Source organism: Lagopus leucura, unplaced genomic scaffold (genome assembly GCF_019238085.1).
Source record: "Lagopus leucura isolate 7727_CA_CO unplaced genomic scaffold, USGS_WTPT01 Super-Scaffold_100001, whole genome shotgun sequence".
Classification (NCBI taxonomy): domain Eukaryota; kingdom Metazoa; phylum Chordata; class Aves; order Galliformes; family Phasianidae; genus Lagopus; species Lagopus leucura.
This window is the reverse complement of record NW_024962262.1, coordinates 99,210,370-99,228,590: the sequence shown is the minus strand read 5'-3', so window position 1 is coordinate 99,228,590 and position 18,221 is coordinate 99,210,370. Positions and strand designations below refer to the sequence as shown.

The window sequence follows — 18,221 nt, the reverse complement described above, 5'->3', positions numbered from 1 at the left end:
GTAGGGCTGAAGACTTACTTTTTATTCTCCAAATATTTCTTTCTACTAAAAGTACAATCATACTGAAAATGAAAAAAAGTTTATATGGACTCTGTGGAGAAATAGGATTTGATGATTTATTGTAGGATCTGCTGATGAAAATGCTAATGTCATAAAACCACTGTAATATCCTGCTTTTATAATTTTATATGTATATTTAAAACATTCAACGTTTCCAAACAGACTTTAAAATCTAATTCTGAAATTCTGCAGCTACATAAATTATATTTCATAACTCTCTCTGACTCAAGTACGTTATTATGGCATATGCAGAGCTAAAAGGTTTTGGTTTTTCCCCTTATACAAGTTAATTTTTTAGATAATCAAAAATGTCTGGCAAAATTTAACTGCAGTGATGAACTGATGTTTCTAACATTTAATACATAATAATAGCTGTGAATTACAAATGTGATCCTCTTGGCATCAAATTTAAGATTTGGTACAAGTGTATTTAGTAAATTTATATTAGGAGCTAACAAAGTGGCTGACTGGAGTTAGTTTTGCTATCTAAATAGCAGGTACCCAGCTATTATTTCCCAATCACAACTACCTATTCAATTAACAATGAATAACACTTAGCAGAAAGTACAACTAATTTTAAACTCAAGTCTTACATATTTACTGAAAACAGAAAGAAAATAGCAGACAAAGACTACGCTTGAAGACTACACTTCAAGAGACTGCCAGAGAAGCAGTTTATTTCTCTACTTATGATTTTTAGAGACTCAGGAAAGGGAATTACTTGCTGACTTCCATCCCAAAATAATAAACTTCCTGACATTTTTTGCTTGTGAGAAAAAGTATCAGTACTTAAAGCACATCGGGTTTCTTCTGTCAAGTTATAGAAATTCCATTGGCTGGCAGATAGTCATGCATGTCAAAAGCACTATAAAAAGCCACAGGCAAAAAAAATCAAAGAATGTCAAGCTCATAACCACAATATTTTAATTTCTACCTGCAGCAAACTGCTTGCTTTTTCGAGGTGAACGGGGCTGGCGTTGGTACGGATCACTCGATCCGTACAATTCAAGGGTTCCCATGCTCAGTAGTACGCTCTTTTGCATGAAGTCCACAACAGCCAAACCATTGCAGTTTCCAAATGCCACTCTGAGGAAAAAAAAAGAAAAAACAAAGTTCCTCAGAGGTATTAGTAATATATAGTTAAGTGGTGCAAAAAATAATCATTATTTAGTATTAGGAATTCTGCAGCAACATTTTCATCAGAAACTACTAAAGCTTACTTTCTGTAATTACAGAGCTGTAATCCTGGGTTGACAAAATCCTGTCCTGAAACAGGGTAACTGACATTCCAGAAAGAAGACTATCACCTTTAACCTTCTGTGCAGAATGCACTGCAATAATGCAAAGCCCTACAATTTGCACAAATAACACATGAACCTTGGAACAGTAAATCAAAAGGTTATGGAGTTCATAAACAGAAATAATTTGGAAACACGGGTCAAAGGATTCACAAAGCAAACTTCAAACACAATATTTTTGCACAAATATATGCAAATATATGTAAGAATTTTTGCTCTGTGTAAAATTTCTGAAGTCTGTAAAGTATCAGTATATTGGTGGGAGTCAGACACCTAACGCTTATTAAGGCTCATGTCTTTTATGCCTTCAACATAGTGTATGATTACTGATTAATGTCTTTGGTCAATCATCAATGAGAAAAAACATAAAAAACTGGCAATTAAATAGAGCTTGAGGAGTAAGATGCATACAGATATGCTCACTTGCAGTTCCATACAGAACTTAGTATTGTGAGGTTCCTTATTCAAATTTCTATTTCAGATCTCTGCTGCTCTTGCAAACAGAGATTAGCACACACATAAAAAAGCTGTTCTCACAAGACAACTTCCAATAAAAATTTGATATCACGTTAAATGACATTTAGCATACATTCACCTTTTTTTAGAAAATGTACTTCAGTGATTCTTCCAAAATAACTTCTAAAATTTCAGACTTGAAAGGTAATTGGACTTTACTTGAGAAAATGGACAGAATGATGCAAAGCAATTCAGTCTTTTAAACAGGAATAGTAAAAATAATAGCAAAAATTACAGTTTAACATCTCATACACTCTTCATGTGAAATAAAGTAATTTTTACCCAACAGTCAGGATAATAGCATCTTTTGATTATTTTTACTCTGACTTCAAACACCTTTGGGGAACTTCAAAGTGTAGCTGGAAAGAACATGATTTAGTGCATAAACAATAAATCAATGTATCTTAATTTTGAGTTACTTACAGTCCATAGGCAGAGTTTACAGCAAGACTGGTAATCTGTTGTGGAGGCTCACCATCCACCCACACCAACTGAATAACAAGATCTGCTTGATATCCAGGAGGCATTCGCACAGGTCGAGTCTTAACACTAAGGAAAGGTGCAAAATAAAAACAAATAAACAGACTGAGCCATGAAAAACAAATACTTCCCCTGAGAAAATATTAATGAAGCAGAATCCATTAATAAGACCACAGCAGTATGCACAACCGCAGCATATTTTGCATACACCCGTACATTGAGACTAGGCTTTCCAATCAGAACATGGATAATTTGGAAGAATTCCAGGCTTTGACTTTAATTTCTGCTGTAGAAATAAATCTGAAAATTTCAACATTCCCTAAATGAGAAACTCTGGAGAAGTTGTAAGTGAGGTAAACAATTTAGGTTAATAAAAATGATTTTTGCTTAACAATTTTGCTTTCCTTTTCCTTTTCTTTTTTCCAAACGATTGTATTTTCTTGTACTATACCACAGAATCACAGAATAATTAAGAGTGGAAAAGATGACTAACATCATCTAGTTCAACCGTCAACCCATCAGCCATGCCCACTAAACCATATCCCTTGATGCCACATCCACACGGTTCTCGAAAATCTCCAGAAATGGTGACTCCATCACCTCCCTGTGCAGCCTGTTCCAATTCCTCACCACTCCTGAGAATAAATTTTTCCTAATACCCAACCTGAACCTCACCTGGTGCAATTAGAAGCCAATACCTTTCATCCTATCACTAGCTACCTGAGAGAAGTGGCTGATCCCCACTTTGCTACAGGTTCCTTTCAGGTAGTTACAAAGTGATAAGGTCTCCCCCAAGCCTCCAGACTAAGCAATCCAATTTTCTTCAGCCACTCCTTGTAAGACCTGTGTTCCAGACCTGCACTGGCATGAATAATCAACTCAGATGGAAAACCTGAAGGTTTTCTTCTGAAAATCTCAGGGATGACATTTCTGTGCTGTTGGAACTATCTCGTTCTGAAGTACGGCAAGAGAAGGTAGATGCAGCATCTTTCTGTACTGCACGTCATCACTGCATATCCAAAACTTCTGGACTTGACAATTCTATTTATCTGTCTAGTGCAAACAATTCTTATTTTCTTCTTAGGAGTATAATTACCTCATACGTGATCTAGTCTTTTTGAATGACTGCTTCCTACATAAAATCTGATAATCTGTTAATATAAATATTAACACCCTTTCATATCCTGTTACGACAAATTCAGTGACTTGCACAGCACATAGCAAAAGTGTAAGAACTCAGTACTCTGTAAGTCTACTAATGTTCTTGTCTGGTAGAATTTACTTGATGATACACTGATAGAAGATACTACGCAAGAACAGCAATTCTTTAGATGCATTAACTATAAATACTGAGAGTATATATATTACAAATCTCTCATTTATTACAGGGTGGGCTAGTATCAAGAGAGGAAGTAGCTAGTCAATACACGCATGGACAGCACAGACAGAAAAATTGCAGTTATTGGCAAATAATTATTTCTGCTGTCTGTGCTTCTCTATATATAGCACTGCTGTAAATAACCTAAGCAACACTGGACTGTAGATGTGAGATCTTTGGTGACTGGTTATGGAGAGTATCTTCTGAACACGACTATGACGTGACTCAGCAAGCTCTCCAAGCATTCCTGGTCCACACACCTAACATGGTAGTTGATCAGACCGGAAAAAAGAAACAAACTTTTACTGGGAATAAAAAAGTAAGCACTCTTCACAAGAGAAATGTTCTTAGCGTCTCATTCAATAACCATGCCTATCAGTTTGTTCTTAGCTCAGCTGAAAGCATCTGATGAGATGGAGGCCTTCGAGGCGAATTTGACTACTGGCAATCTATCATTCTTGTAGAAGAGAAAGCATATAAAAAACTAAAAGAAAACAAAACTATAAAACGATAACATGGCTAAAGTTATTAGCTTGATAACGTGAGCAGCACATTAACAGAAAACATACAAAGCAAATAGTGCTCTAATTCTGATTTTTTTCTGAAATCATGAAGAACAAAGGAGAGTACAGTGCATCTCATGCTTTCACGCTTGTCTCCAAGGTGCTGTCATCTTGGCTGTTGGACCCAGCCATGTCATGCAGTAAGGCTATTGGAGCTGGCTGTGTCTGGTATGGAGAAGCCCCAATGTCACCTCAAATAGGCTGGACATAAGGGAATACTTCTTCTCTGAGAGCAGTCAGCTGATGAAATGGGCTGCCCAGGGAGGTGGTGGAGTCACCAAGCCTGGAGGTGTTCAGGAAACATTTAGATGTTATACTGAGGGACACGGTTGAGTGGGAAATGATGATAGGTGGACAGATGGATTAGATGATCTTAGAGGTCTTTTCCAAACTCGGTGATTCTATGATTCTACTTTCATCTTATAATCATAACTATGCTAGAACATAAGATTTTCAACAAGCCTTCCCTTTCTTAAATCAAATAAGAAGGAATTAAGGAATTCACTGCAACAATCAATTGTATTCTTACTGATTTCAAAAGCAAAAAACAGTTTCCCACTGAGATTTACTTATTTTTTTTTACTTTTACAGATTAACTTATCTGTGCCTCTTCCATTGATTTTAATGGTTCACACAGATGATTAAACATATGTCTGAGATTCAGTTGCTAACTGAATGAGAAAGACAAATGTACAGGAAACCAAAAACTATTGTCAATTATGCATGGACAATGCCACAATATTGCTTTTAAATTTTAATGCCATTTTCAGAAGCAAAATTGATGAAAATATCAATGATATTTATATCAATGTTCATTTAAACTGCTTTTGAAGTAATTGAGACATTTAAAATATTTAATAATAATTAAACTGAATTAATAATTAATTCACTAAATGAGAACAATACGTATCAGCTGTGCACTATAATTCTTTTGAAATTATGATTTATGGAGTTTTGTACAGAATTCCATTCTGAAACTCTTTAAACCTATAATTTATCTGTGTAAGAATATATTATTTTAATCCAAACAGTAGCAGTGTGTACTGTAGCAGACAACAGTTTGTTTCCTCCTACAGTTGAACACATACACAGTTCCACACAGTGCAACTGTTTCGTAACTGTACACTTTTAAGGCTCTTCTGTGAGTATGAACAGGATTTCCTTTCCCTATGTGTAATAAGATGCATATACTTCTTTCACAGATGATGATTTTAGCATTATACTAATTACTCAAGGAATTTTACGTATTTTTGTGGACTAAAAAAAATAATTTCTCAGAAATTCCGTTATCTATTCCGTAGCACTTGTGTTCCATTAAAAACTGTGGATGCAAGATGAATAATTACTTGTAGATCACACTGGAAAATTAGTTGAACCTTCACTGCAAGGGTTTATCTTCACCATAACTTACTTTCAGCCTGTTAAATTCCTTGATAATTACATTGCTTTAATTCTTTTGTTTGTTCTATATTCTGGTTCATTTTATTTGTGTCACATAATATGATTAACATTCTTTTCTTGATAGTTGACAGATCATAAAACACCTGACAAGAATGCTTACTAGAAAGATGAAGCTTTGAACAATGGCAGACTTACCTAAGACATGGGATACTGTCCTTCATCATTCCTTCACATGCTACAGTGTTGGTACTACCTGAAAGACTCTTTAGAGAAGGAAGCTGGGAAGAGGCATCTGGAAATTGAGGAATTATTTCCGGTTCAGGAGTAATGATATCTTCTACTTCATACTGAAGTCGTACCTCTAGTGACTTAAATAAATAAAAAGCTGTCACAATTTAATAAGAAAGCTTGCTGAAAGTTGTATTATAAACAAAAATCAGAAGCTTTTTTTTTCCTTGAAGATTAAAAAAAACATGTACCATAATCATTCACAAGTAAAGAATAGAGTCATTTGTTTTTTATACAGCCTAACAGTAGAACTGCATAGGAACTTGTCATTTACCCTACAATGATGGAGAAATAATTAAGTATATTCTTCCAGTACTGACTTTGTTCCAAGCTTTTTATTATAAGTGAAAGAATACAGTTTTCCAGAACTTAGTATGAAAAGAGATATTACTCGCTCTCAAGTAAATAATATTTTAGCATAAGAAAGCATCCATCAGAATCAATGTCATGAAAATTTTCTACTTATTGTTCATTACCATTTTCCTAAGCCAACTAATTAATAGAATGATCATCAGCTTCCTCTCCATTGCAACTACAACACCATCTCTAAAAGACAACTTTTAGCCAGTATGCAGAAGTTTAAGCCGGTACTACTGACCCATGAACTCCATCTGTCCTCATGCAGGGTCAGGAGCACAGAGTTCCATATTCTTTAAATTGTACACGAGTTTGACAGATTCTAGAATGCAAAGTCTAAACCACTTATCTTTCACTTTCCTTCTGGGCCCCCTCAGACAGAAAAAGGAGGCCAACGAAGCTCAACCATGCTTCCACTCTTTCCACTAATTCAGGAAATCTTAACTGAACGAATTCCAAAACAAATGGGAAACTGTACAGGGAGTTCAAATCTATATAAGTAATCATCTCAAAATATCATAATAAATATTGGTCAATTCTTTCTACCTCATGAATTATCCAAGGAGAACTTCATGTTGAAAACAATTTTAAAAAAGGTAATTCCCTCAAAGAGATAATGTCTTGGGAATACTAGCTGAACAGTAATCTCAGTGCTGGTTTCTTGAAGTGATCATATGCAATTGAAAATGTATACACTGCAAACTCCTCATTTAATGGTCTCTCACTGAGACATTATCTTCACCAATATGAAGATGGAAGCATTAAGTGCTACCATTTCAGCAGTGGTGACAGCAACATGAAAGACAAGCCATGCACAGCTGTCACACCACAAAATTAAGACCATCTCAATCAGCTCAGCCACAGATTACTACGCACAAGACTGTTCCTGAACGGAAAGTTGGCTTCAATGCACTGGAAATGATAGTGGCAATGTTGAAATATTGCAAAGTTTGTGCCAATTGGGTCCAATGAATGCTCAGAGAGTAACAGAAAGAATGCTATATTCAATTTTTTCAGGATCTATTGAACCTATACGAGACTACAGGTGAGAGTTTCCTGAATCGTACTGTTACTGGTGATGAAGCATAGCATCATTACTATGAGCACTCATGGTGTGGCGACATGAGAATTCTCCACTGGCAGTCAGTCCACAATAAGTAAAGTGATGTGTACTGTCTTTTGGGATAGAAAAGGGATGATCCTCCTGAATTTCCTGGAACACGTCCAAACCATCAGCTCTGACTTTCTACACTGTGACAGTGATTAAGCTGAAGGCTCAAACTTCCAGAGTCAGGCCAAAGAAGAACCCTTTTCTCTTGCAACACACTAACACCAGGTTCCATAGACTGCGGAGCACGTTGGCAATGTGCCTACCCCATCCACTGCATAGTCCAGTTTTGGCATCTTCTGACTTCCATCTGTTTGGGCTGAGGAAAGATGGACTGCACTGGTAACACTTTCCTAGAAATGATGCTATTGTGGCAGCTGTGAAACAGTGGGTCACCTCCACTGGTGCAAATTTTTATGAGTGTGGCATACAGGCTCTTGTTCTTGTCTGATGAAAATGCGTAGCTAATAGTGGTGACCACACTGAAAAAGAGTGTTTTGCAGATGAGAACCTGCTCTATCAACCAGTGTTATTGTGCTCTTTGTATCTGTCGTAGCTTTCAAATAAATAAATACGAGACATTACTTCCGGAGCAATCTACATACATCCTGAGACTGACAACCTCATTTTCAGTATAGACAGAACTATTGAATGTAAAGTCAGGTACATATTCCAACAAACGCTCCTGTACACTGACACAGATGTTTTTGTCAGGCTAGACTTATAGCCTTTTTAAAGGACATTAAAATACCCTCACTGTAAAAAAATTCTTCCACATATTTGTGTGGAACTTCCTATGAGCCATTTTTTAGCCTTTCCTTCTTGTCCTATCATTACATCATTCAAAAGTGTCTGGCTTTATCTAATTGCTTCCTGCACTGTAGGTATTTATAAGCATCAATAAGATCCCCTCTCAGTCTTCTCTTCTCCAGGCTGAATCAACCCAGGTCTCTCAGCCTTTCCTTGTAAGGGAGATGCTCCAGACCCATTTAGATTGCCTTTCTCTTAAGACTTGTCTGCTGTTAAATATTTTAGATGAATGAAAGAATATCTTACATTTAAAGTGTTGTTGAACCAGTCTATTAGAAGTGGTTGTCACTACTGCGCAGAAATGCAAGGTTTAAACTAAAGTTTAACTTGCTGTATGATGAGTAAGTACCAGCTGACTGCAGAGCAGTTAAAAGCACATGAACTGTGTGATTCTATCTGAAATGAAGTGACTGCTCAAGACATGAAGACGGAAAAAGGAGTATGTGAATAGGATTGAAGCTCAAGATATTTAAGAAAATATCAACTACTTAGACATAAATCACCTTGCTTTTCAAATAGTGTCCATTTTGAGGGAAGCAAAGTCAATATAAACCAGAAAAAAAATTAACTCCTTTTGTTTTATTAAAGCAACTGATAATTTTCAGTCCCCTTTTATTACAAATATTATGAAAATAAACAGAAGATACGAAATAACTGACCTGAGTAATGTTATCTAGGAAAAACATACATCAGACTGTACCACAAGAGCACTGAGCACAACAGAGATGCACTGTACTGAAGTCCTAGAAGTGAGCTACATCAGACAACCATCCTATAGTATGTTAATATTAAAGTAAGAAACAAGACAGCTGGATCCCAAAACCTCACTCAGTTTTTATCATCATCTTAAGTACAATCAATATTTCATTCAAAAGATTTTAAATGGAATACTCCTAAATCTGTGTTTATGCAGTTGTACACTGACACAGAAGTCACTTTCATCTTTCACATTTCATAGAGATGGTGTTATTTCATAAACAAGTAAAATTCTGAATGACTTACCGCAATTTCAGTATTTACTTCATGTTTGCTGAATCTATAAACAACCACATATGCAGAAACTCCTGCCACACAGAAAATTCGGCTTTCAGGACACCAGTACATCATTTGAACTGCAAAAGGGTCTTCTTCCACAATCTCAGCTGTTGCTTTTCCTTCCCCTGGCTTCTGTTTTTCAAAGACTTTTGATGTTTTTAATTTGTACAACATCTGCAGTGTAACTGGAATATATTAAAACAAACAGAAAAACCTGATTAACCATAAGCAAATCAGTTATAAAAGTCTTAAGTTCCCATTTTCTTTTCAATGATAGCACAACAAAGAATTACATAAGGCCTAAGAAGAGAAAAAGATGGGTATCACACAGTACAGATTTTATATTGGTACACTGGTACACCAGTACCAGTAGGATTATGTATTTAATATTTACAAATGGATATTTGTCTGTGAAACACTTTTTATTAGCTTCTGAAGCAGAATGTAAAAGGTGATTATTAGTTGTATGTCCATAACTAGGCTTACACTCAAGCTCCATTTTCTCAATCACATGTGAAACAAAGATTTATTTTGTCTTGCTATATAAAGACTGTATGGAGTGCTAAGTGAAAAAATGTGGGAAATATTCTGGTGGCCTGGCAAGACAAAGTCTTTCTGAAAGGAAGATGCTCTGATTTTCTTGACTAATAAGCATATCTGTATTAATACCTGGCTATAAAAACCTTAATATCTAGAAGCTTTATTCAAGAGTACGTCTGCAATACTGCGAATTTTGGAGATAATAGGAATTAAAATTAACCACATTTTGCTTTATAGACATTGCTCTCTGCTGTGTGTTGTTGTTTTGTTTGCTTGTCTTTTCTTACTACTTTTGCATGAATTTATCACACTAATCAATCACTGTGTAAGATCAGAAAAAGTCATCCAGGGCACTACCTATTAGGGTGTGTATATACATAAAAGTAAAGCTGTTGCATATATTACTGTAACTGTGCTAGATCAACCCAGCTATCCTGGGCAATAAACAATGACAAGATGGAAGAGCCTTCTAGTTGTGTAATCAGATAGCAAATACATCAAAATTACATTTTCTGTTTGCTGGTCACGTATACTTCTAGGAATCTTAATATACACGGTATCTCCCCAGGGAAGTGGTTGAGTCACCATCCCTGAATGTGTTTAAAAACCGTTTGGATGTGGTGCTCGGGGACATGATTTAGCAGAGGGTTGTTAGAGTTAGGGTAGTATGGTTAGGCTGTGGTTGGACTTGCTCTCTAAGGTCTTTTCCATCCTGAGCAATTCAATGATTATAAATTTTCACAAATGCAGCAAGTGCTTCTGTAATGAACACATCATTCTACTGAGTTTTGTGGTGGTGGAAAGGCCTCAAGATGCCCTTGATCCCAGTGTCAAATTTAGACTGGCAGTGTGAATTAGGGGCAGACTTCTTGGGTCCACACATACTAAGACAGGAAGAACTACAGAATCATACGGCACAAGTACAAGGCAAGATTCCATGCCTCACACTTCTATGAATTATTAGGCACCACTGATACATATTTTGTGCAAAGATAAACTTGGAAAACTGCTTCAGTGGCTAAGCATTTGTCTGTCTCCCAAATATCTATGTTTTCAGATAAAAATTAAAATATGACTAAAAGCAAAGTACTTTGTTCCTTCAAATAAGAGCAGGATATTATGTTTGATGTGAGTCCTCAAATTAAATTTAAATGTTGTTTCAAAAGCTAAGACATTGTAAAGCTTTGTAATAATTAAAGCTTTATAAATTGTTAAGTACTAAGTATGGTACCGGTAATACTGTACATGTTCTGAAAAGGAGGACTAAGGATGTCAGAAATGCATGGAGAGTTTTGTTACTGTTAAAGAGATCCACGAATATTCTTCCTTATCTAAGCTTTTACCTCTATGAACAGCTCCTACTGCAGCAGGTTATGTTAGAGAGTTATGTTTATATCCATTGAGAAGTTTTTCTATTTTTTTCCTTTCCTCATTCTCTTGTCCTCATTACAATTCTTTTATTTTTGGTAATCGTGATAGCTTGAAAGTGCTGCATGATGCAAACTCTACAAAGAAACTCTAAGAAAGATGCATCTTTTTTTTTAATAAGAAATGGAGTCTCATTTTGTCTTTGATAATCTTGATGAGTGAAAAGATTTGGTATTGGGCAAAAGCAGAAATATTTGACAAATTCATGAAATTTATCTTACATTAAAGTATCGTAAATGTTCTCCATCTTTGGCTAGAAATTCTAATAGCATTAATCATGCCAATTATGTGGTGGAATGAGGAGTCAGCAGGCACTTAAAGTATCAGTATAGTCAGTATTATCATCATATCAGACTGTTTATTAGGGTCAAACAAAATCTGTCTATGTCTAGCATTTCAGATAAGAGTTTCTTTCACGCTCGCCGCTTCAGGAAATGGGAAGAGACTGTTAACTCATGAAAGAGATGTTCTATCCCAAGAACCCAATATTACTGAAGAGAGAGAATACAAGGCAACTAACTATGATGCAGCATTTATGAAGCACAGAGATGTTATTTGAAACGAAATACCATAGCTTTCAACAAAACCATGTGTGTATTTTTAATAAATACATTTTTATAATAAGCACCAGATGTATTTTCTATAGGGAAAAATGCTGTTCTCTGATACATTTAATTAAAGCTAAAACATATGGAATAACTATTTTCTGATGCTTTTTCCTGCTAGGATGAATGGAAATGTTCTTCCCAATTAATTCCTGGAATTTGAGACTGGACAAGTAAAGATGCAGGTCTTTAACTAAGATGTCTTAATATATTTTGATGTTTTGTTTTTATCTAGCTGTAAAAAAGACTACATTATATCACTGGGGCTATTTCAGCTTACTGTTTTATATACACAATAGGATTATGCCTATGGAATTATTTAACAGTACTTCATTCTTCCTAGGTTTTGGTACATCAGATCTAAAGTTTTTATCCCTATCCTAGACTTCCAGCTCTTCTCTGCTTAAAATATTCCATTAATAGTATTTTTCTCCTAATTTAATCAAAGTTGCTTAATGTCACCTGACCATAATCTAGTCACAGCATTATAGATACTAGTATTCATACTGTAGCACATTACGTATTACATGTAAAAATATGTGTGTTTATGTGTGACTTTTCAGCATTGTATGAAAGTGAACTTCAAAAACTTACTGGCAGAAGCATCCCAAAACTTTACTGATCCATCTGCATGGCTTAAAAAAAATAAAATTAAATGTGTTAAAACATTATGCATTTAAAGAACATTTTCTGCTTTCACTGAGTGATAAATAGAAGTGGAAAAACTGTATTTTGCTTCTGTGTTAAGCTTCTCCATACTTCAATGACAATATATGATGGTGTATCTACTAACCATAAGGAAATATTTTATTATTAATATGATTGATGAATACCTTTTGATAAAATCTCTATAGAGAACTAAGCTGACTACGATTTTTAAGATCACAGCAGCACAAAATTAATTCATTTACTAATGCCAAGTTTATGATGAAGCACTTCTGGCCTCGCAGTGCACAAGTATCAAGCACATAAGCCCAAGAACTCTAAAAATGCCACGTATATCCAACTTTTGGAAAGTCAAAGGTCAAGTTCATTCTGCTTAGCTCCTAACAGCTGTGTTCTTTTTATTAATGGAAAATAACCCTTGAAATATAATTGCAGAAAGGAGACACTTCTGTTTACAATAATTTCTTCTTCTCCTTACTATTGCACATACCATAAAATGGGTTTTAAGTATCATCGATTACAACAATTTATCAAATATATCAAATATACTGTTATCATCAGCGTGTCTGAGACCAGAGAAAAATAGGAGTGTTAGAAAAACAGCTGGATCCCTTTTCATGGCCTTCAAACAAATAAATGGATTGCAATGAATTCCCTTTTTCAAAGATTCCACCTTCACAAGCTGATTTCACAAATAGACTTGCCATCTAACACCAGGGCCTCAATCAGTAATTCTTAACAGCAGTACATCCTTGAACCCAAGGCTCTATTTTCTACAGCAAATGGGAATTTCTGTGGTGATTTTACACCCAAAACAAAAGCTACATACCTCAACACAAGAGGTTAGGACACACATACCATGTCAAGAATCAACACTTGCCCACAGACAACCCACAATTAGAAGTTCCAGACAGTAACATTTTAAAAGAACAAATCCTCAGTTTCATTCTCACCCTGTAATAATGATTTCAGGATATGTCTGAGCTCCAAGATTCCATGCTCCACCACTGATAGGCCACTCCTAAATGAACAACAAGAGCATAGATCAAAGCTAATCCTGATGAATTTTGCTTGGTTAATTTTTAGACAGAAGAGCAGACAATATCTTCTTCCAAAAAGCAATACATCTAAAAAAAGAAGTGAAAATATAGTATACCATTCAAGGCTTTTAAAGTTTATTAGCATTTTACAAATTAAGTCTTTTAGGTTTTTTTTTTTTTTAAATTTACTTTAACAACTAAAGTTCTATCTTTTTTAATGATTATTACATAGCTAACACTGCAAACATTCAAAACAGGAAGTAGAGGAAGGAGTAGTAAACACTTTTGTTACTGTTTTCACATTGGAGCTTCTATAGGATGCTGATTAGAACTGAGATTCCATTCTGAGGATGGAGACTACTGAAGAAGCTGGCCCAGAAAAGTGGGAAACAAGAAACTGAGCATCATGCTATGGGATATGAAATAAGGGAATGCAACTTTCACAGATTGTGTGAAATCATCATCTTTTCCTTGCCTTTTATTTATTAGTGGAAAGATTCTTATTCTTTTCCTTGGTCTATGCTGGTTGAAGAAAATGGTGGTCCGTGCCTAAAGCTTGTTGGGAACAGCTACAGAGTGAATAAAGATTTGTACAGTGTATGAGAGGACAGAAAAATCTAGGAGAAAACTGGTTCTGAGACTGCACAGAGAGGATGCATGTGAGTACAGAAAGGAGTGAGTGGGAATGGCTATCTATATTCTGCATGTTTATCATGTGCATGCACAAATAAAACAAGTTGTATTGAGAATTTACAAGGAGTACAGATAGATATGCAGTGAAATTTTTAGACAACTATGTATGCAAATTTAGGATAAATAAGCAGACAAATTCTAGTAAGAGAAAAAAACATTTTCTGAAGTACTTAGCTGAATTAAGATCTCAAAGAAGTATATAAGGCCCAGATTTTCAGTTCAAGGAAAACAAGGCAGCTCTAAGGAAAACTATTATTTAAATATAAAAAGAAAACTGATGCCCAATTTGCTTACTCAACATTTTTTCTTATTTATTTATTGTGATGGATTAGTTCTAAGCAAAACATAAACTAAATTAATACTTGAAATGTATAAAGTAATTCAATTCCCTATTTTCATTTCTGCAGCTTGCGTTATTTCTAAAACCCTTACATTAAGACTACAGTAGCTCAGTAAAATAACCAATATCTTTATTTAATGAAATGCTGTCAACCTTCAAATTCCACCAAAGATCTTCTGCTTTGCATTATAATCATTTTATACACTACTTCTGTCTTCGGTACAGATAACATTTTCAGACAAATTCAAATTTTACATTGATGACATTCTTTTAAGTCAGTCTGATCTCACCACATAATTCCAGCAGCCTAATGATGAATTCCTGCATAACGGCGGCTTAATGCTTATGGTTCAGTGATGGTAGATATTACTGAAAGATGAATATCAAGCCATAAGAAATCACAGAAGGAAAGCTGCATCTAATCTGCAGGCTGGACTAACTTGAAATTGGTTATTAAAGAAGTAAAATGAAAAGAATTTGGTAAGATATTTCAAAGACACGGGTAGTACATGTGTTTTCTTTCTCGAAAAATACTGGTTTTGTTTACCTTATTGCTGTATCCTTGCTTTTTATGTTTTGCTCCTACAGAATAGAGTACAGGAATCAAATCTGGAGGACAGTCGGCAAAATATTCTGTGCAGGTGACAGGTGACTCATGAATGTCAATAGGATATGGATTTTCAAAGATTGGAAAACTAGTCAAGGAAGACAATTTATTAGAAGCATGGTGACACACTGAGCCATGTAAGAACATATTCATATTAGAAAGTATATCACACAATCTAAGTAGAATAATTACTGATAAAGTACATTTTTCATTATTTTTTAAAACATACATATTGCTTTTAATGTCAATAAAACTTCTAGTTTCAACGATGTACAAATTCCTGTGCTGTGACAATAATCTGGTTTTTTTTATAAATTTTTTCAGCATCTCATAATTTCATTTATGAGATACAGAAATCATGTATTTTCTAGAAGCTTCAGGTTCACTCATATGATATAAACTATGACCCAAGAATTAACTATTCAACTGTAGATTTTATATTTAACAGTTCTGTTCATTGTGTTGATCTACTACTGATTCTACAGCGAACAACTGCATTAACAGATGAAGTCGATTTCAGTTTTCTTCCCACTTTCATCAGTTTGGACTGTCTGAAAAGAAATAAGGCCTCATTTCTGGCAGATTACACAATGTTATTCACAATTCAAAAATGCAAGAGATTTGGTTCTGATTTCACTTGCATCCATTTTATACTGCTGAGATGATAGGAATTACTCTTGAAAGTGAATGAGGTCAGAATATGATTTACTTAAAAATGTTTCAAATCTTCACAGAACAATTCTGTTCTTAATTATACCAGTGTGAATGTGGATGCACTTTTTGACACAGAACAAAACAAATAAGAATCATATCCTGCATTATATGATATATATGAATACTGATTTTGATGTAAAAGTATTATTTATCATTTAAAACAACAAATGGATCATGAAGGAATCCCATAGATCCACATAAAGCAGTGCTGTTATTTACTAAGACACCTGAGTAAATACTTAAGTGGTAGTCCTGACAGAGTCCAGTGAAGTTAGACATGCATACAGGCGCTAGCTGAGTGTAATTTCTAACACGAAAATTCAGGTTGTAATTCAGCAATTGTCCATGAATCACTTAACTTTGATGCTGTGTTTGAGGGCTATACTGAAGGGACTGTAGATGTAGATTTATTCCCAAACTCAAAAGCAAGATTCTATTGATCAGCTTTTGATCCTAGCTTTTAAGGTGGAAGTAAGCATATAGACTGAGTGATTTTGTGCAGTAAAATGACATTCCATTATATCATTCGGATTTTTTTTTAATCATCAAATTCTAAACAGTTAAGACGAATCCATAACTTCACATAAGATCTTATACTTACTTGCTTTGTGTCAGGTCAACAACAATGAGATCTTTTTCCAAAAGCACAACTACAGCATAGGGTTCTTGAAATTCTGTAAGAGAGGAATCAGGTATAAAAAAACAACAAATTGCTAGTCACATTTATGTTCTCTAAATACTTACAGTATATTAAACAAAATCTAGAAAGCATTTGATTAGGGACAAATAGGAAATAAGAAAAGAAATGACTTTCAGGCAGAACTGCTGATTAACATACATGACAGAAACAGTACTGGCATTGTATGGAAACTGTTGAATCACAGCCTGAACCACTGATTGATCACCTGGGGAAAAGACTGGCTCAGCCCTGGGAGCACAGGTGAAGGCAATTCAGCTGTGTGACCAGAAGGGGTGAAGCCTGGCTGCACCTCTCTTAGACCCCATTTAAGGGCTAACTGCCACTGGGGAAGGATCTCTGGTTGGAAATCCTTCCTTGGTGGAGCTTATCCCTGGGAACCTGCGTTTGTCTGATACAGGCTCTTTCATAGCACCTCTCTATTGTGCTAGTCCTTAAGTCATTGCACCCTTGCTGTAATGCCTTTCCTATTGTATTGATCTGTCCAATTGCTAAAGGCATAATGTAGTATTCCAGCATGATGGAACACTGAAAGTAACAGAATGTGAGGAGGTTGTGCGTATTATGGCATTGTTGAATCCAATTGTTACTCAGACAATGACCTTTTTGCTGCCCAGCATTAATACTTTTTCTATTCAAAACTATTCCTTAAAAACAGACTGTAGACAGCTAGTCCAGTCCACTTGATATACAGTGTGTTTGTTTCCAAAGCAATCTGAAAGGAAGATTACAAGAAGTCTTCTCTATATCTTCATTTTAACAATAACAAGGAGAATTAAAGAAACAGCATGATAGGAGTACTCTGATGACAGCACAAGTGCTTCACATAATACAGTTGTGCTGCAGACACAGTGAGAGTGAAATACCTAAATCTGCACAGAAAGAACTGCAAATTAACTTTGATTACTGAAAATTACTTTTACTGCATGACATTAAAACAAATAGAGTTTTTTTAATATATATTTGATTTATCATTGTATAAAAGACTTACTTTACTCTTCTGACTGAGGGCTTAAAAAGATAAACTTAGCTTCTTTTTCACTTGTAGCTTTCTTAATTTCACTTTCCAGAATTTTCTGTGACTTCAGCATTTGGCAGTCTCACAATATGTAACACTTTAAGATACATAAGCACTTATGTTTGATTAAGAATAATAGTATTTCACACTAGCCCATGTTTCAAATGTGTATCTTGAAATTTATGCCTTTTTTGTTTCCCACTAATTACTTGTCTTTTTTATGTTCAGAATCCAAAACAAGTTTCAGTTACTTTCAGCAATAGGGGATTTTTGAGATGGAGACGACTGTAAGAATGAAGTTCCCGGACAGGAATTCAGATATTAGAGAAGTTCAGTTCATTTATACTTTCTATAATTCTATTTTGCTTAATGAACTCACCATTCGGATATGGGGTTTCACAAAGAGTTAAAAAATCAACTATAGGATGATCCATTTCAAGAACTGTAATTGCTTTCCCATGCATAATCGTTAGACTTGGTCTTCGACAAGCCTTATCATATGACAACCCACCGGAAAATATCACAAATGGTTCACTGTATTAAATATAAAAACATGGTAATCATAAGTTTATGTAACAA

At 35.0% G+C, this 18,221-nt stretch overlaps 1 protein-coding gene across 7 annotated transcripts in view; it reads right to left on the bottom strand.

The window, feature by feature from the left end:
* The window catches only part of STXBP5L (syntaxin binding protein 5L), a 175,556-nt gene that overhangs the window by 47,673 nt on the left and 109,662 nt on the right, over nucleotides 1–18,221 (bottom strand). For all 7 annotated transcript variants that reach the window (XM_042868043.1, XM_042868047.1, XM_042868049.1 and 4 more), the window contains exons 10-18: nucleotides 18,022–18,176; nucleotides 16,529–16,601; nucleotides 15,154–15,301; nucleotides 13,487–13,554; nucleotides 12,462–12,502; nucleotides 9,262–9,479; nucleotides 5,892–6,064; nucleotides 2,298–2,423; nucleotides 995–1,146 (exon numbers count right to left, since the gene is read on the bottom strand). In XM_042868043.1, the coding sequence (XP_042723977.1) occupies nucleotides 995–1,146; nucleotides 2,298–2,423; nucleotides 5,892–6,064; nucleotides 9,262–9,479; nucleotides 12,462–12,502; nucleotides 13,487–13,554; nucleotides 15,154–15,301; nucleotides 16,529–16,601; nucleotides 18,022–18,176 (1,154 nt within the window). The remainder of the gene's footprint in view (nucleotides 1–994; nucleotides 1,147–2,297; nucleotides 2,424–5,891; nucleotides 6,065–9,261; nucleotides 9,480–12,461; nucleotides 12,503–13,486; nucleotides 13,555–15,153; nucleotides 15,302–16,528; nucleotides 16,602–18,021; nucleotides 18,177–18,221) is intronic.